The 18,641-nt window shown below is 39.6% G+C and overlaps 2 protein-coding genes across 2 annotated transcripts; both read right to left on the bottom strand.

Annotated features, from left to right (window-relative positions):
• Nucleotides 1-1,063: 1,063 nt before the first annotated feature.
• On the bottom strand, nt 1,064-12,063 carry gid4 (GID complex subunit 4 homolog). Its single transcript, XM_063472671.1, has 11 exons — nt 11,694-12,063; nt 11,209-11,268; nt 10,288-10,395; nt 9,557-9,658; nt 9,330-9,460; nt 7,107-7,166; nt 2,783-2,937; nt 2,590-2,706; nt 2,345-2,462; nt 1,353-1,820; nt 1,064-1,199 (listed from the first exon to the last, which is right to left on the bottom strand). Exons 1-11 carry the CDS (start codon nt 11,916-11,918, stop codon nt 1,064-1,066), a joined length of 1,680 nt encoding a protein of 559 aa, XP_063328741.1. The 5' UTR covers nt 11,919-12,063.
• A 336-nt stretch (nt 12,064-12,399) lies between these two features.
• On the bottom strand, nt 12,400-17,845 carry drc3 (dynein regulatory complex subunit 3). The gene is made up of 12 exons (XM_063472670.1): nt 17,722-17,845; nt 17,512-17,628; nt 17,234-17,400; nt 17,004-17,150; nt 16,409-16,528; nt 16,207-16,319; nt 15,927-16,101; nt 15,699-15,830; nt 15,472-15,531; nt 15,083-15,208; nt 14,622-14,753; nt 12,400-14,157 (listed from the first exon to the last, which is right to left on the bottom strand). The coding sequence occupies exons 1-12, from the start codon at nt 17,843-17,845 to the stop codon at nt 14,062-14,064; spliced, it is 1,509 nt and encodes a 502-aa protein (XP_063328740.1). The 3' UTR covers nt 12,400-14,061.
• Nucleotides 17,846-18,641: the final 796 nt, after the last annotated feature.

Raw genomic sequence — 18,641 nt, 5'->3', positions numbered from 1 at the left:
GCACAGGCGTAGAAAAAAGTGTCAATTCACGTATTGACACACATTCATATGAATGTGTCAATAGGTGAATGAGGCATGTTTTATAAAGTGCCTAAAATGCACAAGAACCAGTCCATCTGCTATGTGAGTGAGCGCCAGGGCGAGTTGTGGTTTCCTGGCAGGCTTTAGATAAGGACTGCAGTCTATGAGGATTTCTTTCTCGGCATGGAAAACAGCTGAAAAATGTCCTTTAGTTTAGATAGAGCTTTATCTTCCTGGTTCATCCACGGTTTTGCAGCACAGGCCCCTGAAAGTGTAAAACGAGCTGAAGGTATGAAATCAAAAGCAGGATGTCTAAAGGTGTATTATTAGTTCCATTATGGGAAATGTCAGTCTTGAATAAACCAGCTCAACTAGAGTTTTAACCCTAGTTGACTCTTGGAATCAAGAAGTAAACCTATCATGCTTTTAAATGACAGGTGAAGCCGGCGCTCTTGTGGGAAACCCAAGCAAGGGCAAGATTGTCCTCTAAGCCTCTGATTTTATGACATTCAAAACCGAACTGCACCATTATCTTCTAACTTCATGCGTTTGAAACAAGGTTTAGATGTGAAACATGCCAAAACAAACAGGTCGAGTTCCCCAAAATGCTTTTATTTGTTCTCAGCTACTCAGTAACACGAGTGCACCCAGATCAGATAATGAAGTGTGTGTTCTGTGTTGACTATCCACACACGCACGCATGCAGGTGGCGGGATAGGCTGCAAAGGTTTTTCAACAGGAATTTAAACAACTTCCACACACTGGTATGCAGACATACATTTACTTTTCCTGCAGTCAAAATGAGAGGATGAGTCATCGTTTGTGGAATCTACACAGACTAAATGCATATAAGGCACAACACAAGGCTTCCAGTATGGAAAATAAAACAAGGCATGTTATATGATCGATTGGTCAAAGTGGTGATGATACAGGAGCTATCACATATTCATCTAATCATCTAAAACAAAAGAACAGTTGTTCTTCTGTACATTTATAACTCAAACAGTGACAAAAATAAAGTTTTATTTTTCAAACAGAAACTTTATCGGCTGATGATCTCAGCTTGTGTGGGTGACAGAGCACCTTTTGCTGCATTCTTGCGGGTGACAGAGGTACACCGGGAGAGGATCTCCTGGGCGCCCGGTCTGGGTGGCACCTTGGGTATTTTGGGTGATTTGTAGAGCGTGGGATCAGAGACACTCGAGATCAGCCTCCCTCCTGGGCCGCTCGTTGGGCTGAGGGTGTTGCTCGTCCCCGGTGGAGGCGTGCGGCTGAGACGCAGCCATTCATCAGTGGCAGTGGGGCTCAGGTTCAGGGACGAGTTAAAGCTGGAGTCGTCACTGAAGCTGAAGTCGGTGCTGTCGCTCATAAAGCTATCCTCACTATCCTGTGTCCGACTCCTGGAGAGGACGCGTTGTTCGTCCTCTCCATCCATCTCCACTGTGATCACGGGCGGAGGAGGGTGAGAGGGAGAGGTGGGTGAAGTGGAGATATCGGTAGCAGCACTGGTTGTGTTTGCAGCAGGCTGTGCATGAGGTTGTTCAGACAAAACCTCAAGAGACACAGACCTCTGCCTACTCTCCGGCAGGATCAGGAGAGGTGACGAAGACCTTACGGGGGGATGTTGCAGCAGGCTTCCTTGGGAGAGGCTCAGTTGGGAGTGCTGCTCCAGGTTTGAGGATGGAACGAGAAGGGAAGTGTGGCGGCGCTGATCCAGGTGATGGGAAGCGTTATGAATATGAGGGTAGCGGTGGGGCTGCAGTATCATGGTGGGAATGTAACCCATTTTTCCACTGGATCTGTTAGATGACAAGAATGAAGAAATCAAAGTAATTTAAAATTGGAAATCATGCATCGTTCTTTTATTTCCACATACATGCCTACATAACAAGTGTCAGGCCTTTTGTGCTACTTTAAGCCATGACAACCGATGTTATGAAAGAAATCCAGTTAAATCAGGCTGTGTTACGGTACAAAATTCTGTTATTTATTCTTTTTTAAATTAGGAAGAGATTTAAATTTCTTTTTCAAAGGAAATTACCATGAAAACATAGTCGGTCATTAACTGTCTGTGCTTAAAATAGATTATTCGTCTCATTTGTGTTGCCTCTGCTGATTGGTTGACAGGGCAGTGACACTCACTGAGCCTGTCTTTTCTTTTATCAGCTGTTCATCGTTGCGTACTAATGTTCATGCGACCCAACCTGTGTTTCTGGCTTTTTGGCAGTCACAGAGATAGATCTGGGTGGCTGCAACTCTCATGGCTTGCAAGAATCTGTAACAAAATAACTTGAAATAAAAGTTTTGGCCCAGGCTAGAATACCTGACGAGCCACCAGCCATTTTCAGACTTCTGCAGGACTTCCACCACAGCACCTATGGTTACGGTCACCTCGTCAGTTTTGGTGGCCTTGTAGCTCTTGACTGCAGTGTAGAGTGCTCCTGGAGAGAGAATGAAGGATTAGACATAATGCTTTGCAGTATGAATGATATTCACTGAATAAGGAAATACATAATGAGAGTGCAATGTCGTGAGAAAGGGTACAAGAAAAACTGTAGCTATGTGTACCTTTTTCAGGAATTTCATCTATCTCCTCATGATCTTCATTATCATCATTTGTCCTCTCCAGATAGGGTGCAGGAAACCAGGCCATCCGCCTGTCTTCAGTCTCCACCAGCCACCATCCTGAATCACCAGAAACATGCATTTTACTGCTCACATTGAGTTATCCGTGTTAACTGACTGAAAGCTGTCGGCTCACCTCCTTTGTCTTTGATGACCACATCGAGTTTGTCACCCTTGGCCACTTTCAAAGGTTTGTTCTTGGAGTCTTTGGTCTCATACGGGGCGACACACGTGTATGCTTCTGTGATAAACGGCTGGGTCACTTCACCGGCGTTTGCGTGTAGTCCTTCGCTTCTGAGTTCATCCTCCGGGGGCATGATTATGATGCTGAGGAGGAAGAGCAACACAGGCATGCACAATGTCAGAGTCATGCATTCATCTTGCATTATACATATTTATTTATGTACTTGTGCACTCAGAAGGTTGAACCTGCAGATGCAAGATTTTGCAAATGTTACAGTCCCCAAATTAGATCTGTGTGGGTAACTTTAACTAAAAGCTATTATAAAACATTTATTGTGTAATAAATGTTTAGCCATACCCGTTTTTGGCAAAGTCCGGCTGCAGGTCCTGCTCTTTAGGGTTCAAGAACTGGATGAGCTCTGCAGACTGAGACACTCGCTGGTCACAGGACAGGACTGCATTGCAATATTTCTGCAAATATTTCAGGCGCACCAGTGACTTGGTTGGGGCTTTCCCTCGACTTTTTTGCTTCATCCTCCCCTCTGAAATCCCAGAGAACAATTTTAGTTACAATCCCATCGGTCTGTAAGTGAACCATGCGATTCTTGTAAAGCAGCAAGTGTGGTCTACATGACCCGAATATACCTCGAAATCTGGGGACGATTCTGTCAGATTTTCTCAGCTTGTTTGCAGGTGGGAATGCTTTCTTCAGTTGTTTCTGTGGGAAATAATTTGAGTAACAAATGCGGCCATTAAAAACAAAAGTTACCTGGATATGTGCAACTTGGAAAAAACAAAAGAAAGAAGGTGTTTTATACTCACATGCATTTTCATGAATTCTCGAAAACGTCTGTAAATCACAACACTGCTCTCGTCGGACCAAAGCACAGAAGTCTTGTAAAACTGGAAAAGAAAAGGCAGCTTTTCTCAGGAGAGGCACGCATTTTATTTAATAAAAATACCCACACATAAAACCAGGAAAGTGAAAAATCCTTTGCTGCTTACTTTGGTCTTTTCCTTCTGCAGTACTCCAACTAGATGGATGCTTATGGGATACTGCTTAGCCTCCATAATGACAGCACAGATGGGTGCTTGGGAGCTGCAGTGAAACTAGCTCAGCCTTTTCCAGGTATGTGACTGAAGCAGTGAGGCTCTGCAGGTGAATTTATGCTTCCTCCACCGGACCAGGTGTGGCTCTGGTTTACGTAGGCAACCAGAGGGGGAAAATCTGTAGTTGTGTACATGATGGAAATTCTTGCAAAGTAGCTTTGGTGGATATCACACAAAATATATTTTCACAAAAAAGTCGAATTTATATTGATATTTATATAAAACTGCAGTTTTGGGGATTTTTTAGTGTTCATTTTTGAAAAAAGAATAGAATTTACTCTTGATTTTCTCTCTCTCTCTTTCTCACACACACACACACACACACACACACACACACACACACACACACACACACACACACACACACACACACACACACACACACACACACACACACACACACACAAACACATAGTTGTATTTCCATGACAGTGACTTACATTCATTTCCTGGAGACTTTGTCTAATCAAAATGTAAAGCTTAATGTTAATTTTGTTTGATAATATGTTGTATGATGTTTCGTTCTGTGTAGCACTCATTATTTGCAAGATGAATTTTTTTTACAAGAAGAAAAAAAGTAGAATAAATTAAACACAGAAATGATCAAAAATATTTTTTATATATTAGAGGATCAATTTGCATGATCATGAAGATAATGAAGTAGCACAAATGACACATATGGTGTAATGAAAAGAATAACTAGTGTTTGTAATGGTAGCGTTGCTAGTTTGATGTATTACTTTACAAAAAAAACAGAGAATGTAGAGCTCCACTTCTTTTAAATCCATACAGCTTTGATTCTGATATATTTATTATGCACGCCTATGAAAGATTTTTATATGGAATTTCTATTTTTTGTGTGAGTAATTATTGGATTTCCTGCTGTTGGTCTAAAATCGGACAGACCATAAAGTATAGCTGCAGACAACTACTCATAACTAATTTCTTAAGAAGAAAACCACCATTGTTAAAGCCAGATAAGGAAGTTAGTGGGGAAAAAAATTACATCTCTTTCCTTCTGTGGGCCGTAAATATTTCTTCCTCTCTTCTGAGGAATTTTGATCTGTAGCACGTAGGCCAACGTGGTGACATTTTTTGTTTTCTTTCTAGACTTTTGTGTTCTTTGATTGCCATCAGCAGCCTGCGGATAACCCCCGAAGCAAAAATATTCATTTAGTCTCTACCCATTTCATTCAGTTAAATGTTGTTTAAAAAAATAAAATAAAATAAAAGCCACACTGTTTGTTGAGCTGAAGCAGCTCAACGTATATATATATATTTTTTTTCTCTTAGTATTTAACACTGAAGGAAGATCAAACCAGTGAAATGTTTAACAATGCAAAACTCTTTAATCTGACCAAGTCTTGATGAATAGCTTTCTCATGGTCACTGTGATACAGTTAGCATTAGTGACTACTTCCTCATTCAGTGCAGGCTGAAACAGAGGTGACAGACTCAAACAATGGCTAACTTTGACTTTTCAGCACTTCCAGCATGTTAGAGGGACTACAAAGCGGGACTATTGCCCAAACAGCTAAACAACAGTGTTGATATCAGCTGAGATAGTCACAAGAGAAAAGCAGTTTGGTTTGTGTGGTCAGCTACTGACATCTACTGCTAGCTGCTGTGACATGTGATCCAGACTGTACCAAGTAATCGCTCTGTTATTATAAAACACTCTTTAAAGAACAGCCAACCATACAAACATGTATAAAAGTTATTTATTTCTCCTCACAGCAGAGTTATAATACACCATATTTCATAAAGCAGGACTTCTCTGTCATGACTTAATTACAGACTCCAAAATAAACATTTCTTCTACATTGCACATTTTACAGTTTTTTGTTAATCATGTAACAAGAGTCATTAGGATAGTAATATCTGCGATCTACTCGCTTGAGTTAAAAGACTGTAGTGTGAATAGCATTCGCACATCATATCAACTTATACCCGAGGTCTGAGCTTTAGCTTAGCCAGATAACACAATTTCTCTCACATTATTAAATGTTCATGATTTCAAATAAAGCAACATTAAACTAGTCACCCATCTTAAAAACAACAGCCGGAGCTTTACAGTTAAAATTGTAAGGCAGCAGGTTTTTCCTAAAGCATTAAAGGAGGTTTTATTCTTTTTCCATCAAGCTTTCACAACCACAAACAGGTGCTTTTAAACATTACAGCAACACATTACTTGATTCTCCAATTTGTTACACTGCACAGTCAGAGCTCTGCGTTCATTTTCTTGTGTTAAATCTGAAGTTCTCCAAACTCTTCCCAGAAATATTTTACTTGGCACAACCCCCCCCCCCCCCCCAAAAAAAACCTTCAATCTCAACTAGATTATGAGTCACTGGTTACAGTTGCTGTGCTTCAGGTTGATGGTTAGTATAATTAACCCCCCCCCCCCTTACATTTTACTCCTGATTTAAAATAAATAAATCACCCTTAAACAGAAGTGATCTGAAAATTAAAATAAAAACAAAAATTAAGTGGTGTAAGAAATTCGACCCATTATTAATCTTTGGCTTGCATAGATAAACACTTTACAAAGTTGAGATGATTTTTCAAAAAGCTGCAGCTTTTTACAAACAAGGTTTTCACTCATTTCCAGCTCATCCGTATCAGGATTACTAAATACATATTGCCTGAACATTACAGAAGCATACCATCCCTGATCATATAGAACCTGCATAAAAGCTCTCATGCATCTCTGCTTGTGGCGTGTCTAACTCGTTAATCATCACAGGTCCTCAAAGATTTTGTATCTTTCAAATAAGATAAATATATTAAGCTTTACTCTTTTTTTCCAACTCTTAAAAGCAACACTTTGTCTTAACAGAAACAAATGGAGGAAATCTGTTTTGAACTACTGAGGAAAATTTTTTACAAGTGCAAAAAAACCCCAAAACAAAACCAAAAAACAATTTCAATCTGCTGCAGCAACTGTGAGAAAATTCCACGTCTCACAGATCTTCCTTATGGTTCTTCATCTGTGCCTTCTTTCTATAGTCCAGCAGAAGAGTGTCTGACCAGCTGTTATTTTCCTTGCCAGTGAGGAAAATGGGTCACCTCCATTCTTGGCATTAAAGGATTCTCCATCCCGTTTAAGCACAGGGCAGCATGAACCTTCTTTTATGTCACTCTGCATCCCTGCGCAGCCATGTCACCGAAATTCGTAAATAGGCATACTGTGGTCTCGAATATGGTTCAGGTTTAAAGACTGGTACCTGCAGAAAATAAGTTGGAAAAACAACACATCAGACATGTGTTAATGTGAAAAACTGCAAACTTGAGCTGTTTTCACTCCAGATAAAGTTGGAAGAATCTCATCCAGGCATCGTCTGAGTAGCCCTTCCTGACATTACACAAGGTCTCACCAACATGCTTCCTTTATATTCTCAGGATACAGCTAAAGTAACTGGCCTTGTAAAGTAACGGGCGCTACTTGGGTACTTTAAGACTCAGAAAAAGTTTTTGCAAATGGGGCAGATTCAGTTTTACTTTGAAAAAGTAAACAACTGGCAAAGAGAGAGACTTCTGGAAACACATTCCTGATAGGATCTCATCCGCTGCAATAATTAAGCCAAACATTGTGCACATTATACAACAATGTATCAGTGTTTAAGAATTTTGCCTGTAAAATGGCAGCTATGCCCTAAACATCAAGCATGGTTTGGGTAAAGAATCATACTGTGGTCATTGTCTGCATGTTTGACTAAATTCTTTCTAAACCTGTAGGAGGAGGAGTCATATTTGTCATTCGTGGGCGACTGATACCTTGGGATGGAATAAGCCCATCAGTCCTTCGGCTGACTGAGTTAATAGTACAAATGGCAATTTTATTTATACAGCACATTTAATTCTAAGTACAGTAAATGTGCTTCACACAGAGAGATTAGAAACATTACAATTTGTGTAGGTTTTACAATGCTTTCAGGCAGTAACATGAGTGAAATAACAGCAATATGAGGTCATAACAAGCTATAGAAAAGAATACAAAGGACTGTTGAAAGCAATTTAAAACTTAAGTAAACATGAGGACATATTATTACCTTCAGGAATTATATCAATGTTGTGTGAGTACACCTATTCAAATTGGGATGACTCCCTCTAGTGATAGATAATAACCCTGACACTGTTCCAATTTATTCCTACTTTGCACCACCTCCCAATTTATATTTTTCTGCTATTATAGCCACCATATACTCCTGGGATTACTTTCAGTAGCAGAGCATTTATTACCACTGCTACTCTTCCCCTTTACAATCCCAAAAAACTTAAACAAATGAATAAAAACAAACAAAACTAACAGTGATTTGTAAATTTCAGAAAAAAGTGTTTGAACTGCACAAGTGTAACACTTAAATACATTAACTCATTTTGAAGTTGATGTAACAACATGTCGGAAAAGTGCATCTAAGAGAGGTTTCCCAGAAGCAAGGGTGGTTGGAGCTTAGCAATCGACAGGAAACCGCATCTAGAAACTATTGAACAAATTCAGAAAAACGTTTCATAACACAGAATTGTGAAGACTGAATATCTGATTTACAGTATCATATCAAAGACTGAGAATCTGAAGAAATCAGCACACAAGACTAAAAATCATCAATCCATTTGTTTCTGCTTCTCTAATTCAGATTGTGTTGAAGGTCAAGGAAATTGAAATACCTTTTGGAAAATAAGAAAGATGGTCCTTCTGACAAAAAAAGGAGATTGGCCACCTGGCTTGTTGGCAATACTCTAACAAGCCAGCATCTCTCTGGTATAGGAGTGCATTAGTGCCTATAATTGGCAGCTTGTACATCTGGAACAAGCACGATCAGTGCTAAAAGGTATATATGGGTTTTAGAACCCATCCTCTCATCCAAGTCTTTTCTCCCCACAGGAGGCCTTCAATATTTCAGCAAGACAATGCTAAACCATATACTGCATCAATTACAGCAGCATGGCTTCATAGTTGAAGAGTCCAGGTGCTGAACTAGCCTGCCTGCAGTCCAGACCTTTCACCAACTAAAAACATTTGGCACATAGTGAAACAAAACGTACAACAAAGCCAACTCGGGACTGTTGGGCAGCTACAATTCTATGAAGACGAAAGTCCAGCAGCTGAACTTGTCTGTTCCAGGTAGTTTACAGAAGATTAAGAAAATAGGAGGCTACACATTGGTAAACACAGCCCTTTCTCAACTTTTGAGACGCGTTTCTGGCGTCAAATTACAAATGAGTTAATCTTTTTCTTAAAATGGTACATTTGATCTGTTTTATTTGTACTACTGTGAATAGAAGTTGACGATTTGAAAAATTTTACACAACATTCAAACAAACACATGGATGCAAAGTCACGCGGCTGAGGTGCATGTGTGAAAACTGTTTTAATGATTAGTAATTACCACTCTGAGCTCCGATGATAATAGTAACCCTCAATAGTGGCTGTGGACTTCTGGAAGCAGATGTAGTAGAAACCTGCAAAGGAGGCACCACTGATGTCTTTGATTGTGTGGTCTGGAACTAGAAACTGCTCCTGAGTGCACAACAAGAGTGGAGGTTAAAGTCCGACCCCAAGCTGAGAACACGCAGAAATTAATTTCACAGCTAAAATGAATGACAGAGTGCCAACCTTCCACCTCATGAAGATATAGTCACTGTTTTCCAGTGCATCATAGTCAAAGTCATCAGAGTTGAAGTTCCTGGCATATTTGCAAAAAGCCTTAAACTTGCTCTGGTGACAAAACAGAAGAGGAGGAAATAAATACCAACATCTGCAACAGATCTTCTGACAGTAACCATTTGGATATAAAAGAGTTGGTAAACCGGTGTCAGCAATCACATTAATTAAAGCACTGCATCATTAGTAACACCTGTGCTACTCATGCTCCTTAATATCAGGTAAAAACAAAACAAAACAAAAAAACAAAACTGTTGTGAAATAGGCTTTGTTTGATTCCCCTACTCCATCTTCTGCCATGTATTAAATAACATCTATTGTTAGTTGAAAAATCAGAAATGGCAAAGCAATGACCTCCACACACAACATTCGGAAAGGTTTTCCTGAAAGACATGAGGACACAAACTGCCCTCAAACTGGTTAGATAAGGAGCTGCACGCACTGTGGCGACTTTAACTGTGCCCTTTCGAGAAAAAGCTGTGTCATGGTATCCAGTTTTCCAAACTAGAGAAAAGTGACACATGTGCAAAAACTTAAAAATCAATGATGAAGAAAACTAAAAGCACGTTGTTGGTTCACATGCACTTTATTGATCAACTACTACTTCTTTGATCATTGCAAAATTATTAACAGCACTTCCTGCATCAGTTAAAATAAGTAAATTAAAAATCATCAGGACTTACCCAGTGTTTTTTATCCACATCCTCATCCGCATCCCACTTTCTAGTTAAAAATGGCCTTTTCCGGCTGATCATTTCTCCAGCGAAGAACGTTGTTAGAGTCGGATACTCCTGCCAGACACAGAATGAATCAGGAGGGAAAGATAAAACGGGAATGTTCGCAACGTGATTTGGTACTCGTTTTAAAACTGCATTTATCCTGCACTGTGCAAATAGCCTATTCAAATGTCCAGATTTCCTGTGATTTACATGTTGGTAGGCAGGGCTTAAGCTTCAGGATCAGCAGAATAGATGTAGTTTATTATTCCTTTTCATCTGGCTGCTTTCACAATTTCTTAAAATATGGTACTGTATAACATATAAAAATAATAAAGCGGCAATAAGAGGAATGCTCCCTTGCTTTAATTTTCTCATGGATACCAGGTGAGCTTTAATACAACTCCTTCACTCACAACCTGACTTCTCATCTTTCACTCGCTCTGCCAAAGCTGAACTTTAACCCAGGATCCCCCTGACCTTTTTGCTTCCATATGTTACATAATGTAATGGGTATACAGCTGACACTTGAGCTTAAGCATGTGTGGTTAGCCCTAAAGGCCTCACATCTAGCCAAGTCTACTTTGCTTAAGTTGAATGAATGTGATTGTTCTAGGGAAAGTAAAAAACAAAAAAAAGAGTTGGCTGATGCAACCAAGCTGGCCATTGTTTAACTAAAGTTAAACTTGACTCTTCTTTTACTGATAAGTTGATTGTCTACATTTTTTAAGATTTTTTTGGCTTTTGAAGTGGAAACGTTGTGAACCACTGGTCTAATGTACTCTGTCACATTGCAGCCTGCTTAAAGCGAGTGGAAACCAGTCAGTGGCTCGACTTCAAAAGAATAAAGGTCAGTCTTGCTACTCATGATGTGGCTGGGAGACTTACCTCAGTCAGGCCATTGATTTTCAGGTAGCCACACAAATACGAGTCCTCTACAGTCACATGCTGAGAAAGACAGAACACATATTTTACTGATGGATCCACATGACAAGCACAAAATCCTTCATGGTAACAAGAAAACTAAGTTGGTGGGAAAGCTCACCGAGATGGGAAATATTATATTAGCCGTGTCAACACCAGCTGCTATATTAATACTGCAATTTAGGTAGCTTTGAGGGGGGGTTAAACGCCAACTTGTCTGTGAAACATCGGTTTTTAAAGCCAAGTTGTCCCAAATTCAAACTCCAAAAGAAGACATAAGGTCATCTAAGCTAGCTCAAAATTTCCTCAACATGTACGAAAAGCAACAAAAAACAAAAAACGAGCTAATGCAGCTAACATCTGGAAAGATAGCAAGTTAGCAACTATGGATGCACAGAGTCTACTCATATGCAGACTTTGTATATAACTATACAGGACTACAAAATTACCTGCAAGACAACCTCAACGTCGTACGAGTTGCCTTTACTCTTCTGGTATCCACGAAACTGTGCGCCGCTGTACAGAAGCGAGGTGGCCACCCCCGGCTGGTGGGTGTTGATCGGGGCAGGGGGGACGAGAGAGGCCGAGGATGGGCAGGCCGATCGGGTGGTGCCGCGGTACTCTGCTCGGACAGGCATGACGAGCGATAAGGTGCCACCGTCAGCAACCGTCATGAGCTTTGTCACCGGGAACACCGCAGTTGCAGAGAGAAAAAGTGGGTGCTGACAGAGGAGGGCCTGTCAGCTACGTAAATTCTCAGAGCTCCAAAACTTCGCTCAAATGAAAACCTAGTCCGAGAACTCGCTTCTGCCAAACGCCTCTTCCATGAATTTGATTGGCTGGGAACTGGCGCGCGGCTGCTTCAGCTGGATTCTTATTGGAAAAGGCGCCGAAAGTCATTCTGGGTATTGTATTCAAATCTCACGCAGTTCAAGATTTTTTTCTTTTAAAAGTAGCTTTATTTATACACTTTAACACAGACAGCGACCAACTCACGTTTGCATGATTTTGTATATTTTAAAAAATATGGGTCTGAAGTGCTGAAAACACACATAGAATCATACAATATTTTAGAAAGTGATGAGATTAATTAAGGTTAATTCACAACAGTTCAATAACATAATTAGGTAAACAAAAGAGCAGAATGGTCAACGGCTCACCAATCTGGAAAAAAAACAGTGTATACAAATTGTGTAACAATTTCAGTTCCATAACATGCAATTGTAAAGACTAAATATCTCTTCATCTACAGCACATAAAATCATTAAAAGATTCAGAGAAAATCTCTGCCTAAGAGACAAGGCTCAAAATCACTGCATTACACACAGGTGCTATTCCAGTGCATGGACTCAGGAACGCTTCCAAAAAAAACATAATTTGCTGTGCCGTCCACAAATACAGGTTAAACATCCATGATGGAAAAAAGAAGACACGTTATTCACATACACCACCGTCTTTTCTAGACTAATGCTCATTTACAGTGCTGTGAAAAACAATTTTCCTCCTTTCTGATTTATACCAATATATTAGTTTATTCATGACAACAGTCAAACATGGGGGTGTAGTGTGGATGGTCTGAGGCAGCTTGTGGCCATGATGTCTTCATCAGTACATTTGGTTCTTTGTAAAAATGTCCACTTGGGTGTTTCCTAAGTCAGGAATATCAGTGGATGATGTAGGGTGGTGGGAATAAATGGGGCAGGGGTAGGGGTCAGGGGGAAGAAAGCAAGAGATGTTTGCAAACAGTCTCTGACAAAAAAAATAACATCAACAAACAAACAAACATATGAATACATTACTGCATTGCACACTGACCAAAATTTCCCACGTGTGGGACTAATAAAAGTTTATCTTATCTTACATTTTTCCTCTTCCGATGCTTTCCAGGCTTCCAGTAATTTGATCTTTATATTTTCACCATTCTTTGTATTTTGCATTGCTTTTGCTGTCTCTTGCATTTTTTTCTCCTCCTTAAGTGCTTTTTGAGCTTGTACAATGCCTTCTTTACATTTTCAGTCTCATTTCTTGCCTCCTGTTTACCCCTTTTTCTTCCTCAAGTGTTTTCTGGACATTCAATAACTCCTTTAGCTGTTCAGCTTCCTTCTTTGCATTCTCCAGTTCATTTGTTGCCTCCTGCCTTTTACTTTTCTCCTCTTCAAGTGCTTTAAGGACTTCCTGTAATTCTTTCTTGGCATTTTCCGCTTCCCGTTTTGTGTTTTGAAGTTTCGTTTTTGCCATCTGTGTTACACTTTTCTCCTCTTCAAATGCTTTCTGCACTTCCAACAGTTGTTTTGTATTTTTGCTTGCTGCTTTCTCCTTTTCTTCCCTTTCTGTGCTTTCTTGACATTCAGCACTTCCCGCTTTGCACTTATAACTTTCTTCTCTTTATTTTCTATTAATTTTCTTTGACCTCCGACCTCCACTTTTCACTTCTTCAAGGGCTTTTGGATTTTAAGATTCCTTGTTTACACCCCACCGTTTTGCTTATCTTTCCTTGGTCACTTTGGCCTTTTCACCAATAAATGAATCTTTTATAGAGAAATTCAGGGCAATTGATGTTGTCTTCATCTGAATTTGTTTGTAGTGAACTGCAGTTTTCTTTGTTGTGAGCAGAGGTGGTTGTATAGATGCCCTTCCTTTCCCCAAAGTGGATTTGTGTCTCTGCCTGTAACTGAACCAGCAACCTTTCAGTATAGGTTCTTGCTCTGTATCTTTTTTTCTCTTTTAGTGGTAGTGTTTGAACCCTCATTTGTGAATACAACTGTATTCACTGACAGTGGTTTTTGAAGTGTTCTTGAGGCTGCCGAGTGGTTTCCACTATATCAACTCCTCCAGCTGCTCCCTCAAATTATCCACGTATCTGTGGATGTCTGAGATGTTCATGCGGTTCCGCTTCAGTTCCTCATCTCGTATCTGTAAAAAGCAACAAAGCCATCAAACAAAGAAATAGTCTTTGATCAAAGAAATATTAAAATAGAGTGCAAAAGTCTTGAGTCCCCCTCTCATTTCTTTATATTTTGCTAAGAAAATGGGAAATGCATGCAGTGATTTATTGAAATGTGTAAAAAACAATTGGAAAACAAAGCAGAGCCTGAAAATCAGTATTTATTATGTCCACCTTTATTCTTCAACACAGTTTGAACTCTCTTAGTCGTAGTTTTCAGGAATAGTTGAAGGACATTCAAATCTCTTCTTTGGATTCTGTTCTCTAAAGAAACACCATTGGAAATCCTACAGAACTACTGCTCAAGATCACTTAAAAAATACAAATAGGTTTGGTTATTTGGAAGCAACATATAAAGAAATGACGGTAAGTACAAGCTTTTTATGTCGACTTTACATTAGACTGTTTGTTTAATGTAATTTCAGTTCTCTACCCCCTTAATGAGGGCCTCCTTCCAGGCACTGATGCCTGTAGTCAGCTGAGTCTCTCGGTCATTGATCTTCAGGAGGTGGTTATCGTGGGCTGTGGCCAGTGCATCTATCACTGCATCTCTGTCTTCAAACAGCTACAATGTAAAACAGAGGAGTGACAGAATGAGGCCAGTGATACTGTTAGCACACCATGTTTTAAGCTCACCTGAAGAAATATATTATACTTGATCTGGAATTGAAAAAAAATATATAATGCAGTTTTTGTATTTTCTTTGATTCTTTTTCTTTTTTCACTCTTTGAAAACTACACGCAATGATCTGCACCCTCGATTCATGCACAGTTATCTGTTAGATTAACAAAGACCAGAATAGAGACAGAAACTTGCAGGGGTTTTTTTTCAGCCATATATTTGTAACCATATATTTTGTAATACCAGTTTGGCTTATAAAGGACGACACTGACCATTATAACATCATCTGGCAAGTCCTCCTTCCGGGCGTCTCTGGCCACTGTCTGCAAGATTTCAGCAGCAACTATTTGCATCTTCTGATAATAGTCATCTTCAAGATCTCGACAGTGGGAGAACGTATGGTTTTGTTAAAGAAATCACTCACACAGGAAAACATCTGTTTGATTAAACCCCATTAAACCCACATTTGTGCTATGACACTCTGGTGAGTTAATGAACCACTTTCTTCTGCTTATCCAGTTTAAGGTTGCAGGGACAGGTCACCAGTGAGTCGGAGTGCTCATGGCTATATAATTACTAGCATACAGTAATGAGTGTTTTTAGAATGTTTTCGAAGCAGTTCTGTTATTTTCCTGTAAAAAAAAGGATATATCCCCTGTGCGATTTCACTGAAGTGTCTAACCATGTCTGAGATGCTGCTCTCAAAAGTTTTGATCTTCTCCTAAAATGACCAAGAAGCATCACTTTGATTAAATGTGAAACACAGACATGCAGTCTCATGACATATCAAGTATTTTTAAAATAATTTATAAAATAAGAAATTTCATGAGATTTCATTGAGATATTTTACAAATTATACAAGGTGTACAAACTCTAACATACACTAACCTCCATCTCGCTGACCAGCTGAAACTCCAGTGTCATGAGGTTTTTACAGAGCCAGTTAATTTCATCATTGCAGTGGTCAATCTTGACTTTGCGTACCTCTGGGTCGGATAACTGCTGCAACTCTTCTGTCCTCTTTAAAGGAGAAAACACAAGAGATCATCTCATGCTGAGTCATTGCATTCATGTAAATCACTGTGCACACGGAAAAGGCGATTGCTTCCTGCTTGCCTCTTTGTGTTCATGATTAAACTTTGCTAACATCTGCGATGCCTTCCCCTGGCAGTCTGTCACAGCCTTTTCTTGGCAACTGAAGAAAGACTTCACCTCTGTCTCCCTTCGTTTGTGCTCAGCCAAGCCCCTTTCAAATAACTGTGTACAGAGCTCCCCCATTTGGTGCTCAAATGTAAGTGCAAGGTCAAGGAACCAAAAGGAATGATTGGTTTGGCCTGTACTATGACAATAATAACAATGCACGCATGGATTAGGAAACCAGGATGATAAAAGATATCTTTGAATCAGAGAATCCACTCCTGGTGCACAGTGCAGTGTTTGTGCTTTTGGATCATCTTTAAACATGTTCCTAAACAGAGAAGAGCCATTAAGGAACTCCACAAAGGCATCCTGCACAAAAAACAACAAAAAAGAAAACATAAATGTCAGACTGTATGTATACAAATCAACAAGATGACTCACCAAAAAAAAGATAGTACTCGGTGTAATTTTAGCTCAGCTTCGTGTCTTTGTCGAGCCTCATCAGCCTGGTGTAGCTCCAGCTCTTCAAGTCTCATTTTCTCAAGGACATAGTGATATTTGATAGATGCTTCCTTTCTCTGTACATACACAGAAATAAAATTTTGTTACTCTGCATCAACCAGCAATTCATAAATGCACATGAGGATGACTTTCAAACAAGCTTGGGTACAGTCAGCTTTACTGTTACAGCTGTCTCCCTCTCATTCACACACATACTCTGTTTTGCTTCTGCTGACCTTCCTTGTTCTCTCTAGAGCACACCTCCATTTCTCCAGACTCTCTTCCACTTGCTCCCTACTCTCACTACGGATCACATTTTCATCTGCAAACATCGTAGTCAACCTGTCCATCACCACTGCAAACAAAAAGGGGCACAGGTGTAATCCCATCCCCATCTTGAACTAATTTGTCACTCCTTCTGCACACCTCACCACTGTCTCACTGTCCTCATACATGTCCTAGGCTTGGGTATACTCATACTCTGTAAATATGTATGTAAATGCTACTTTAAAGGTAAGTGTAGAACAAAATGTAGATTGGGTTTGCACTTACTGTCTTCTGGTCAAGTATTCTGGAGTCTAGGAACATCAACTTTGGAATGTAGGCAGCGATGAAAAATCTGTAATCACCCTCGTTTAGGAAAGGATTTCCAAACAGGTTGAACGCTGCCAGGTTCTTGAACTTCCTGAGGTAGAGGACCTTTGAAATGCATTAGGTTAATTAAACAGTATCACATGAATGTTTCCTCATACTTGCATTGCAAATGCAGAAAAGTTTCTTACATTATCCAACTGTCCAATTAGGTTGTTTGAAATGAGGAAATGAGTTAGGTTCTCAAGTGCGTCCATATTTTCAATGACAGAGATTTTGTTGTTGGATAGATTCAGCACTTCAAGCTTCTGCACACACTCCAGACCCTCTATTTTCTCAATCTTGTTGAATGACAGATCTGAGGGACACATTCGAAATGACTCTCATCATTACCAGTAGATTCTGAGCTGATATAAGATGGCAGTGCCTACACATCATTTGGTCAACAAGAACAAACTTTGTATCTTACTAAGCCACGTCAGATTAATCAGATGGTCCAGTCCCTGGATCTTCTCTATAGCATTGTTATTTAACTCAAGTTTGGACAAAGATGAGAAGTCCCATAAGTGATCAATCTTCAGGATGTCTGAAAATGTATAAAAAAGCATCCTCTCACTCAAACAAAATCAGCATGCTAAACATTGCTACATTCCTCATCACCTTCATGATTTTCCCTCACTTTTGTACTCCAGTCTTAATTTCTGGACTTCATTAAAGTGGATTTGGCTCGCATCTGGAAAACGCAGGATGTGATCTGGTTTAAACTGTTCCTGCACAGCATGCTGCAGGACCTCTTTATCCATCGACGTGGGCTCAGAGATAGTATATTCCGAGCTCATGCTGCTGTTTTGTGAACGGAGACAGACTTGACATCACTTTACACTCTGATAAAAAAAAAAAAAAGCGAAAAATATGTCATTAAAAACAAACAAAACTTAAGAAACCAGGAAGGGGGTAAATGCTTTTTCACATCATTGTATGCACATTTGAGGGTACTGCTCTGAATATACTGCCAAACACCGTCATTGGCTCTCTAAGATATAAATAAATGAATTTAGCCAAAGCCAAACCTAACTACTGCTGTTTTTGTCACCGTAAAACGCTTAAAAATACAAAAAACCAGCTGGTGTTATCGATAAACTCAGTATGCCGCTACTTACCCCTGTTGTTTACGCTCAGTTACATAGCAACAGGTTCATTTTAAGCTGCATTCAAGTACTTGATTCCGTTGAAAAAGGCATCAACCTGAGACAAGACTCTGTAAGAGTTTTGCTTTAACCATAAATTCTGTCTTTTAAGCCTGAGGTTATCTTATAATGTGCATGTATGTCTTATATTCATAAAAGCACCACAAGTCGAAATTGTGTTTAGTTGGGATTAGCTTTTTCAAGATATGAGCTATATATAGTCAACAACAGTGAACGTTCATTTTTTATATTTCAAGGATTTAATCCTTGTCTGCATTGTTTTTTATTAGCTGTTTAGAGTTATTATTCCCCTCTGTAATGAATAAAATGCATGCGCGTAGAAAAGGTTTGTTGAACATAGCTTCAGTTACTAATTGTGACTGACATCGATTGTAGCCACACGTGTCCAAAA

The sequence above is a fragment of the Pelmatolapia mariae genome, linkage group LG4 (assembly GCF_036321145.2).
Source record: "Pelmatolapia mariae isolate MD_Pm_ZW linkage group LG4, Pm_UMD_F_2, whole genome shotgun sequence".
NCBI classification, from domain to species: domain Eukaryota; kingdom Metazoa; phylum Chordata; class Actinopteri; order Cichliformes; family Cichlidae; genus Pelmatolapia; species Pelmatolapia mariae.
Note: the sequence above shows the minus strand (reverse complement) of the source record. Positions and strands in the feature narration are given on the sequence as shown.